General features: G+C 32.4%; 2 protein-coding genes across 2 annotated transcripts; one reads left to right on the top strand and one right to left on the bottom strand.

Moving 5' to 3' along the window:
* Positions 1-445: 445 nt before the first annotated feature.
* Positions 446-1,242, top strand: LOC105781171 (protein RADIALIS-like 1). Its single transcript, XM_012605725.2, has 2 exons — positions 446-838; positions 931-1,242. Exon 1 carries the CDS (start codon positions 591-593, stop codon positions 831-833), a length of 243 nt encoding a protein of 80 aa, XP_012461179.1. The 5' UTR covers positions 446-590; the 3' UTR covers positions 834-838; positions 931-1,242.
* Positions 1,243-4,586: 3,344 nt separating this feature from the next.
* On the bottom strand, positions 4,587-8,495 carry LOC105784024 (uncharacterized). The gene is made up of 12 exons (XM_012609779.2): positions 8,011-8,495; positions 7,707-7,779; positions 7,541-7,615; positions 7,325-7,435; positions 7,150-7,192; positions 6,644-6,740; positions 5,987-6,089; positions 5,803-5,898; positions 5,652-5,684; positions 5,147-5,246; positions 4,955-5,039; positions 4,587-4,846 (listed from the first exon to the last, which is right to left on the bottom strand). The coding sequence occupies exons 1-12, from the start codon at positions 8,334-8,336 to the stop codon at positions 4,738-4,740; spliced, it is 1,251 nt and encodes a 416-aa protein (XP_012465233.1). The 5' UTR covers positions 8,337-8,495; the 3' UTR covers positions 4,587-4,737.
* Positions 8,496-12,101: the final 3,606 nt, after the last annotated feature.

Below are 12,101 nucleotides of genomic sequence, written 5' to 3'. Positions count from 1 at the left end.
AGACTTATTTTGTTCACCCAAAATGACCCATTATTCAAAATCAGTTTCCCATTTCAACAAGGGATGTCTTGTTTATTTCTTTACATGATATCAAGTTTTGGATATGTTTTTTTTGCACATCTTAGGGACCTATTTGAAAGAGTTTGCATCAATCAATTTACCATGCATTGTTTACCAAATTTGGTCCTATCTCTGTTACAATATTTCCACATTAATGCCTCATAATAAAGGAACTTTTACCTCGCATCATATAATATGCAGAATATTATGCCAAGAAAAGGACTTAAAATGCTACATTTACTTACAATCTTCTTCTTCTTTGTACTCCAATTTTTGTGGTTCCTAAGGAGACAAATCATTAAAATTCTTGCAAGATTTCTACGCCAACTGGTCATATACCCCACCACTCCACTCCTTATATAGAGAGCAACCATTGCCAACTCTCTGCTCATAACAATCCCTTTGGTTGCAGTCTCTTAGTACCTTGTGCAACCTATTACATATCACTTTCTTTTAGCTATTCTAAGTAGTGATTCTTTGACCCTTTTTTCTGCTTTGAAACTGATATATACATAATTTTAGAACAAAGAATGGCATCGAGCTCAATGTCGTCCCGTGGTTCAGGTTCATGGACAGCCAAACAAAACAAAGACTTTGAAAGGGCTTTGGCTGTGTATGATAAGGACACCCCTGACCGTTGGTACAATGTTGCCAAAGCTGTTGGTGGGAAAACTGCTGAGGAAGTTAAGAGGCACTATGAGCTGCTTGTGGCTGATGTCAAGTATATTGAATCAGGCCAAGTTCCCTTCCCTTACAGGTCCAATGGAAATTAGCCAAGGTAACTATATTACTTGCCAACTTTAAACCTTTTTTTTTTTATAACCATGCATGATGCCCTGAGACCTTGGTGGTTTGATATGTGATATGCAGGGATGGAAAATCTGAAACTGAATTGAAGCATGAAGTTGAATCATTCTCCACCTACAATAAAGATGATCATCTACTATACTAGCTATTATTAATGATAGAAGATTAATCAGCCATTAATTCTAAGTTTTGTTGTGCTCTTTTATTTATGTTTCGCCTATAAAATTGTACGAGGAAAAGGCACATAATTGTGATCCTTACTTCCCCCACCCCACCCTGTGTTTTTTTGTTTGTGAAAGAATCTCTTGTTGGAATACGTAATATCATTATATGCATATATTATATATATATTACGTCCTTCGTTTTTGCCTTTTAGTGCTTTCATTTTCACGACAAACAACTTAAATATTTAACAATTTTAAAGCCATTTTCTTACTTAAAAAAAGCACATGAAAATCCAACTCAAAAGCTAAATTAGTTCATGCAAAAGCGATTAGCTTTTATTAATCTACGATCCGAAAATCATGCAAATCATTAGATGCCCTAAAAGTAAATATATTCTTTATAATTTATTAACATATAAATTAAGATCCAGATATTAGTAGATTTAGGATAAGATTAAGCATCGAGACCTTAACTGATAAACTCTCAATTATGTCCTCATATGGCTAATGACAGAGGTAGGTCAAATTTTGAACAATGTGCTTCAACCATGCATGCAACCAGGCCGACAGCATCTGCTTCTCTTAGATGACGTTTAACATATAATTAATGACCCTGTCGCTCCAAATTAACCTAAGCTTAAGCTATAAAAATTTGCATATACATAGGATATATATATCTATATAACCTAAAAGATACAATACCCAAAAAAAAAAACTAAAAATATTAAAATTAAATGGTGGGTGGGTTTTACTGTTTATGATTTTGTCTATGGTTAACTTTTAAATGAATATGTCTGCTTTTATTTATTTTTTATTTCTTTACACATTACTTAAAAATACATAATCTACTTGTGGAATTTTTTTAATCTATTATCGATAGACGATATAAACTCCATAAAAAATATGCATATTTGGGTGTTAGGTTGGTGTGGTGAACAACCCTCTCTCAATATGCGGGATGAAGCCCATTGGTTCACTCTCATTGCAGAGCCAACTCATTATAAATTTACTATTACTTCCACCATTTCAAAAGGAGAAGCTCCATTCTCCATTCTATAAGGAATATTCATAGTACTGGATATACATATACGTGTAAAACTACTATACTTCTCTACTATTCTATGTGCTAGTGTCATTAGTGATATTTTAGTATCAAATATGTTTGGGTCTTTACTTTATTGAACTAACCTTTTAAGTGGCTATTTTAATAGAATTAGATCTTGATTGTTTTGTTGCATATGGAAATTCTGTCACATGATAATTGCAAATATTATGACTCCCTTGACTTCGCCCACTTAACTATCCCAGCTCGTCTTCTGCCATAAAAACTGTTTCACTAAAACCTAGGGAGCATGCAAACCACCCACTCCTGACAACCATGTCATTTTGATAAAATGGTTTTCACTTATCATCCATATACCCTGCAACCTAGGTGATGCCACGTGCTTACCTAATAAGGGACTATGGAAGGGATTAACAAGTATCAAGGGAGTTGACAAGTGGCCCTAAAGATCAAGTTCGTATAAATATCTCTTTCTCCATCAAGAAAGGGGCTACACTGAACTTCATTCATACCATCTTCCTCCTTAAGCTCATCACCCTTCCTCACCTGCCAAATCGTATGGCTCTCCACCCCAAGCAAGGTGGACAGCCCATAATCTCCACCACATCGTCCTCCCCCACAATATTTGGTATCAACATATTTTAACAAGCTTTTTTATGCATATATACGAGTTAGTTTTTTAAGATTAAGTGGATGAGAGTGAGAGTACTTAATATATTCAATTAGAAACTCAGAGTAAAAATTGTAAGTAAATTGAATTCAACTCATCAATTTACATCTAAATTTTCAAGGAAATATCTTAGAGATCGAGAGTGATCTAATTATAGTATAGGTGTAAAGTTACAACTTGATAAGTAAATTGAATTTAAATTATAGCTTGTATTTAATGATTATATAGTGGATTACTCTTTAAATAAGGCCTAATAGATATAAGAAATTTCTAAACTACAAAGACAAACCGATTGTGTCTATCTACATCTAGTAATGTCTTCGTCCAGTTGCAACTAAACAAATATCAAACAATAAAAATTAACAAACTCTCATTATCACTTTACATACTATTAATATTTTAATAATTTAAAATTTATCAAATTCCATATCACATCAATCAAGCATTTTATAATATATATTTAATGGTGAAATTTTTTAATTAGACTTTTGCTTTACTCAAAACTTTATATGTAATACTACATTTTATAATATATATTCATGTCAGAATTGCCTTTTAACTTCACATTATTTTCCTGTCAGTACCCAGTGTTGGTAATCAGGATTTTAGTTTTGTATTCCCAGTCTCTAATTTCATAGGCTGGGGGGAATGAGAAATAGCTGAAATGATCATAGGTTTTATTTGAAATAGAAGAGTATTGATTATTCATCAGTAATAAAAAAAAAAACTGAGTGTTTTGATCTCAGTTCATATACCATAAGGGATTTTTGTCTAAAGTTTACGATTTCAATAGCTGGTTGGTTATGGTATTAACTACTATCTGCTATAGAAAACAAAGAACATAAAAGCATGGAAGATGAGTGGTTGAAGCTGCAAACATCATGTTAAAGTTCCATTTCTTTATGTTATAATGAAGAAAATGGGTGAAGAAGAAAAGTTAGTTATCACTATGGGTGGTTCAACTTTAACTTGGGGTAAATGAAGTGCATTTTGAGTGCTTGAATGACTCACTTAAAGACTCTTCTGTTTGATGAGGATTCTAAAGCAAACGGTGAACAACTCAGTCCTGCATCATGCATCAATGTTGACAGGTATCTTACACTTTTTAGCATCACATCTCATGTCTTCAGGTTGTGTTTTGTTAGGGTTAAAGTCAATTTTCTTTTCTTGTAGGTTTAATGGTCTGATGGAACAACATATGAGGGTGATTGGGGAGCAGGGAAAATGACAGATAATTTGGGCATTGAGAGCAAAATACAATTGTGATATCTCTTCTGTTGGATCCATTTACAAAGGGATGAATATACAGGATGGATTCAGAAGATAGAAATATTCCAGTTCAGATGTTTATGAAGGTAATGATATATGTTATGTGGAAGATCAGAGTTTCTCTGCTTGGGAGCTTGGATAGATTGCAAGACTCTTATACATGAAAAATGTATTCTTGGTAATTTGTATGTATTTATTATTATAATCTTTAAATTTTTATATATCTTGAAATGGGTTTCGCAATATTTTTATCAATGTTATTTGTGTCAACACCTTGGACTTTAGTGCATACATACTGTATCAAAGTCTATTCCTAGAATCAACCAACAGTGTTATAAACCCAATATTGATTCATCAAAACCCCTTATATTTTGTGTGTGTATAAATGGCCCACAGTTACAGCCCATATCAAATTTTGGGCTGATTATGATCACTTAACTGATCAAACTTGAAAATTTTAATTCCTTTCATTCATCATATTTTGGTCTTTATATATGAATAAAATTTTCAAGTTTTATAAACTAAAAGATGAAATTCATATTAGTCTTGTGCGTACCGACCAATTATCAAACTTCTATTTCATTATGGCAACACATCTGTTTTTCTGTCACATGAGACCTATATAAAACAATTTAATATAGCATAAATTAAAATTACAAAATTCCAAAGGCTTGGTAAAATGTAAATCAGATTTCAGCATTGGGTTATTGGGTTTTCAATCCAAACAAATTCTCGAATAATTTTGGAGCCATGGGAGGAAGATTCATGGGCTCCGGTGCCATGAAGTTGACTATCTTCTCGTGAACATCGTACCTACAAAAATGTTAATAAACACAAAATCTCCAACGTTAAGAAATGCACCAGATTAACGTGACTCCATAAAAATACAAGGTGCCAATACAATCACATTTGGAAACCTACCTGATCTTTCGACTCTTTGAGGCGCGACGATCAACTATTTTTCTCTTCTTGGTTTGCAGTCTTTTCAAGGCATAGAAGGCCGTCTCTGTGGTTAAACAGTAGTAATTTTAGAAAGGAAAGATTCTGGACACGCAACATGCCTACAATTTAATCATGCAAAAGAAGTTTTACAAGATGGTAGAGAAGATTTACCAGATGATGTTGGGTCAACAGTCTCAAAAAATTCCTTCAGCAACTGCTGGTAAAATTCAGAATCATCCAGAAGTTCAGGATCACCTTCAGGATGTGCTTCCTAAGAACATAAAGGATTCAAAGATCAAAAATTTTGACAGGATAAAAGGAGCATAACATGTATTAATAACAAAAGCAATATTCTTATGAATCCAAACCACCATCATTTACTTTTGGCTAAGTAGTGGCTACCACTTCACCACAACTTAACCATCAGTAACTTCTTTTTCCTCCATGAGTTTTACACCACCAAGACATCTCTATGCAGATGAAGGTTCCTAAAGAACAAGCTTTTCTTTGTATTCTATAGGTATATATCCTACAAAGCAAAAACCCATATGGCCTACCATAACCTCCCCAACCCCCTCCACTGAACACTTATGTGTCAGGTGGTTGGAACCTAGCAGTTGAATACAAACAGCACTTATTTTATTAAAGCCCAAGTAAATAAAGAGGACAACATTACCTCTCCATTAGCATTATTAGCAACCTCAGTAACCTGCCCATTAAAGGTGGTGTAATCAATAGAAGCAGAAAATCAAAAAATCATAGTACAGAAAGCACACAAGAGGTATGCCCCCAGTACCCTCAAACTAGTTAAGTATTTAGTAACTTACAGCCCCAAATATGCCAATTGTTGATCTTCTTTGTTGCATTTGCTTTATCATTCTAGTTGGATCCCTCATATAGGCAGCCACTTGTTCACTGATATTCTGGCATAGGAAAAGAAAAGCCAAGTGAGTTTCATTTTACATCCTATACAGCATGGATTCTATATCACTGACAGCTATAGCATCAAACCTGATTAAAAGCTTGCAATTTGCTTTTGATTGCAGCAGCACCAGTAGTGACTTCCGTCTTTCTCTGCCATTTGTCAACTGCTTTATCTCTGAAGGCAGATATTCTACAGGATTCAAGCATTAAAATTTCCGGTTAACTTAAAATGCTCATATCAAGGAATATTATTTGCACAACTAGAGTAGCAAGGGTGAAAAAAGATACAACCTATTCAGAAGAAAAAAGAAAGCACAAAGCACATGACCAAATGTTCGTTAAAGCACTGATCCCAGCCTCCAGGCATTAATAAACCATTCTCGACACAGCATTTCTAACTAGCAATTTTGAGGAGAGTCTATAACAACAAGCTGTCACTAGTGATGGCTTATACTCTTTTAAGCATGCATTTCCAGAAATGTTTATCTAGAGTTGTCCAATCAGGAATCATAGACTTCAAATTGTAATCAATCTAGAGCATATTGGAAAAAGAACTCATAAACACTCCAAGAAGAATCAATTTGTTTGATGAATGAACACATAAGAAAAGTCACAAAAGTGACCACCTCATTCTTTTACAAGAATCAACTCAGCCAATTAATATTATCATAGTAAAATCTCTATTTTAACACAGAATATCAGTTCACATTGAGCAACACAGAAACAGTTATCCTAATGTACTACCTCCTATTCATCTGAGAAATCCGTAGCCACTCTTTGTCATCTTCAATGTCCAAGTTAGAATCTCCAGAAAGCTTCTTGGATGATTGACCAGCATTACCTTGAGAGTAGGATGAAGGGTAAGATAATAAGAGTATTACCAAGATCCATAATGTGCATGCTCAGCAATTTGATGTTTGAATTTTTATGTATAGATAGCACATTAAACCATACATTCAGTGAAAAAGAACATAAATAAACAACCGAAAATATATAAACTTATAGACATTTAAGTAATCACTTGCACTGAAAGGGGGAAAAAGGAGATAAAAGATATATGTGATTAAAATCAATAAACTATCAGCATTTGTTAGTAACTAAAACTGAGCACAGCATGACACAGGCTATGCAGCAATATATATGTAATCTAACGAGGAAAAATAAGCTCATGGCATTTAAATAATATCAATAAAGTTTCTGTCAAGTAACAGAAAGTATGTTGAAAAATGATAATGGCATTGGTGTCATACCCTCTAAAGATTGAGCAATTGATGGGTTGTTCTCCAACAAAGCCTGACAACAGGATGGTAATAATAAGAAAATTCAAGAAGAATAGAAATTTCATGGTAAGGTTGTTAAAAGCATTAATTGTCAAATGTTTAAGAAGATATTACTAGACAGAATGTTTCTTGAGAAAAGACATACCTCCCCCAGTTCCAGTAAAGAATCCAAAGTCTTCTTTGATGCAGTAATAAGGTCTGAATATGCAGCACTCACTTCTTCATCTGAAGTACAAAATGAAGACCTAACTGGGTCCTGGTAGAAAAGCCCTCATATAAATCTTACATGAATAAATAAAGAAAATCATTCCAATCCAGGAAAGAACACAAAAGACACAATAAACAGAAAGAAAAAGGGTACCCGTGGTAGTCTATTCGAACTGGAGAATGCTTTCTGAAGCAAGAACCTGAACTCAAGAGTTTTATCCCAAAGAGCCTTCGCAAAAGGAGAATGTTAGATCATAGCGCCCACACGCGCGCACACCCCCACGAACATATAGCCATAAATATAAATGGAAAATATATACCTTTTGGTTCTTCACTGCTTGACCCTTTTTAACATCTTCATCCTTATGATGCTTGAGATTCCTCAATATATCCCTAATTTGAAAAACAGAAGTAAAAATAAAACAGCAACCTTAAAGAAAAAAACATAATTCAAAATTCCCCAAACACAAATCTGGATATGTGTGTTGTAACTAAACAATCCAATGTAAAAAGAAGAAGAAATAAAATTAGAATGCAAACAAAGTAATAAATACCCAATAGCATGCTGCAAAGATAAAGTAAAATAGAAGAAAAAGAAAAGAACTTGAAGAGGGAGATGCTTACTGTTCCTGATTGTGAAGATCCTTGTACTCTTTTTCAAGCTCTTCCATCTCACCATCATTATCCACCTCCTCCTCCTCATCTTCTTCTTCACCATCTTCATCTTCTCCATCATCGTCATCATCATTATCCTCTAATTCATCATCATCATCATCATCATCATCATCATCATCATCACCAATAGCTTCTTCGTCATCATCTTCTTCTCCTTCAGCTTCTTCTTCTACTTCGCTATTAACCAATAATTCCTCATCTTCTGAATCGTCGAAGTCCTCCATCTCCACATCTTTACCTCTAGCTTTTCTTGAACGTTTCGAATATAACCCCATTTCCCCCAATTCCGGAAACACTTACAGCAAGGTAGAAAATCGGAAAAGGGGAAAAACCCTAAAATCAACACACAAAATTGGAGAGAGGGTTTAGGGTTTAACCCGATGTTTTTATTCAAAGAGGCTGAGCGGCAAGTTGGTTTGGTTTCCCAAGCAGAATGAGGTATTATTTTTAGGGTAAACTACAAATTTAGTCAATAAACTCTAAAAAATTACAATTTAATCATTGATGTTATCGATTTTTTACATTTTAATCACGAAACCACTAATCAGTATTATATTATTATTACATATGAAAATTTTAGATACAATTGTATAATTAATTTCTATAATTTGAGACAAAAATGGGACACAACACTAATTTTGTTAAAAAGGTAGAATTCCTTACATTCTTCATCAAAATTTTTGTAAGGTATTTAAGCATTTATAATATTAATTAGTTTACGTTATCATAATTCGAAAATTGTTTGGTGGGTTAAACCTTGAATACATTCTCTCCTTTGGTAGACAACTCCATGTTATCTCGATGAAATGTGCAAAGGGCTTATGCCCAAATTTTGATGTGGGCTCAACTTCATATTGGCCTTGCAACTATTATCCACCATATTGGCTCTATAAAGCTGGCCCTCCAACTCTCCTTTGGATTTTCATTTATATCCATTGTTTTATTGTCCATGTTTGTTGAGTTCATGTCTATCTCTTTAAATAATATTATTTTTAATATTTGAACTTACGCTTTATTATACTCAACATTTTTTGGTAACTCTCCTTTAATCCATTTGTAGTAGTGATGTGTGGGGTCAAATGGTGATTGGCCTCAGAGGTCCATTAGGGTAGGGTTCGGTGTAGTAGTTATAGGTATCATAGTAATAGTTTTTGAAGTTTTGGTTTGGTTGAGTTTGGTTGGTGTTTTGGGTTTGATCTTGAGTTTGTCTGGTGGGGATATTAGTTTCTGGGTTTTCCATCTGAAAAATTTTAAATATGAAAGTGTTCACGTTCACCGCACCAATTGTTGATACTAAGATCATATAAGAAGGTGGAGCTGTTGATGGTTTAGGGTGATTCACCTTGCTTATGGAAAGGTGGAGAGAGAGAAGAATGCCCCTTTTCATGGACGAAGCGAAGGGCTTGTGCACCTTTAGATATTAACCCAATTCTCAAGGTGACGTGTCATTCCTCTTTTGATGGTCTCAGAGTTAATTGGAACATGGCAGTTGACGTCAAACAAACTCTGTAAACCCGAACACAATCATAATCTTGAAATATTTTATTTAATTGTTTATAAATTGAGTTGAATCATGATTCAATTTTTTAAAAAAACTCTCTCTAATCCGTAGCAATCTACCATGAGTGTATAATTCCAGTCGCAAACTATTAGAGTTAAACATTAAAAAGAAAAAGATATTAGGGATTGGGATTTGGAGTAAGATGTTAAGTGAACAAGTGCATTAACAAAGGAAAGAATAAGGGTATCCAAGATGATATTTGTTTAAGTAATAAAATGGAAGGGCTCAACAATTGGCAAGGTTCATCAGGTTCCAAGCAGTGATGAAAGCTTGGTTGGTGGTTTCCACAATCTTTGAGAATTAGTATCTTCAACAACACCCCATTGAAGTGAGGACCTCAAATTCATGGGACTCACTCCCCAAATCATCATATTAAGTGTTGTTGGGTCCTGGCTTTACTTCTCCAGCAACCGACCTCATGATGATGATGATATAATACTAGGGCACATCAACATCAAAATTAATTAATGGCATTTATGAAACTAACTTAGCCTTTGCATTTTTGCGTACTTCAACTTTGAAGGATTAAAATATAATTAAGAAATTTAATCATGGATTGGGTCATTTGTTTAAGTTCGAAGATAAGTTTAAAAGCTTATTCGAAAAGTGAGAAAATTTAAACAAAAATATAAATTTAAAAAACGGATTTAAACAAAAAACTAAATTCATATTTTTTAAACGCGCTAGGCCTCGAGCAAAATTGTTTCATGGGTGGCAAAGCTATTTTGGTATATTATCACATCTTCAAATGCCCCTCTTTTATTACTCATTTGATTCGCAGTTAGCTATTCTTTACCCACAATTTAGATGGTATATTAAAGGACATGTGGAAATGTTGTAATTTTGTTTGCGGTATTTTTTATCCCATATCGGTGCATAAAATCATAATCCTAAATAGCATATCGAATGAAAAGTCTCACCAACGGGGTTATAACCTTGCTATTAGATCTATCCATCAGTTGGGTGGTTTGATCATCCTAACCCGAATATAGATATATGATTTTATTTTACATATTTTTGTTTAGATAAAAAGATTTATTCGATTCTTCTCAATTTCGAAATTGAGTAAATTCGTCTCTTTCAAAAATATCAGAGCAATTTAATCCCAATCAATTTTGAAAATAAGCAATTAAAGAAATTTAATCACAGCGTGAATGTCTTTCATCAATTGCACATAATTTTGATTCGTATAATAACAAGTTTAGCATTCAATCTTTACATATTTCGTCAATTTGGCCTTAATGCTAAAAAATTCAACAAATTTAGCATTAACATTTACACACATGTTGCCAGATAAATTTGTTAAATTAGGACCAAATTGATAGAGTGTGTGAACATTGAGGGCAAAATTAGTTATTGTACCAATCAAAATCATGTACAATTGATGGAAAACATTAACCTCGTGATTAAGTGTCCTTAGTTGTTCACTTTCAAAATCGATAAAATTTAAATTACTTTGATTTTTTTTAGAGAGACCAATTTACTCAATTTTAAAATTGAGAGGGATTTCAGAGGTCTTTTTACTTTTTTTTAAATTTAATTATAAAAAATATATAAATATCAATAAATATTTTAATACTTTTATCATTTTATTATTTTTAAATAGTAATATAATCTTTTGAGAGAATCTTGTCGGACTTAAAATTCTCACTTGAGTCAAGCCTCAACCTGACACATAAATATCTCTAGTTACCATGTGTTTTTACATTTTTTAATGTTTATTTATAAAGTTTTTTATTTACATATTTTATTAACATTTTAACTTATCAAACATGTATCTTTGTCTATCCTTTGTTAGATTTATCTCGAGAGAATTTAAATAAAATTATTAGTTTCGAAAATAGATTTAAAACTTTGAATAAAAATATTAAATCTATATAATATATATAGTAAAGGCCCATACCATTTTTCAGTTTTATAATATGTTTTTTTCTTATTATGTAATTTGTGAAAATAAAATATATAGTATTTTAATATAAATATTAAAAACTATATTTAGTTAATCAAGTTGGCTATATTTAAAATTTAATAAAAAATATAATTTTAAATATACTACTAATAATAACATATATTTAAAAATATTACGACATGCTTAAAAAGCTTAAGTTAATCATTTAAAATGTGAACGGATTAGTCCAAATTTGATGCTTAAACGGAGCTTAATTAAACACTTATGTAAAATGTTGATATCATATAGAAACTCAATCCAATTACGAAGACTTTTTATCGTAAGCTGCAAATCAATAATTTGATAACTTTTATTGTCTATTTTATTTCTATTAGATAATTAAAATTTTCTCTTTGAAAATTAAGTTCTTTTAAAAAAGAAATTAAATATCTAATAATCACATTTAATTTCGACTAAATCCAGAAATAGAATTAAGCCTTTAAATGAACATCAAAGCTCTATTAAATTAATTTTTATCTATAAAATTAAAATTTGAATCTTATTTAAGGAACATCGATTTTTTATTACTCA

This window comes from Gossypium raimondii, chromosome 13, assembly GCF_025698545.1.
Source record: "Gossypium raimondii isolate GPD5lz chromosome 13, ASM2569854v1, whole genome shotgun sequence".
Taxonomy (NCBI): domain Eukaryota; kingdom Viridiplantae; phylum Streptophyta; class Magnoliopsida; order Malvales; family Malvaceae; genus Gossypium; species Gossypium raimondii.
This window is presented reverse-complemented; position numbering and strand designations above follow the sequence as displayed.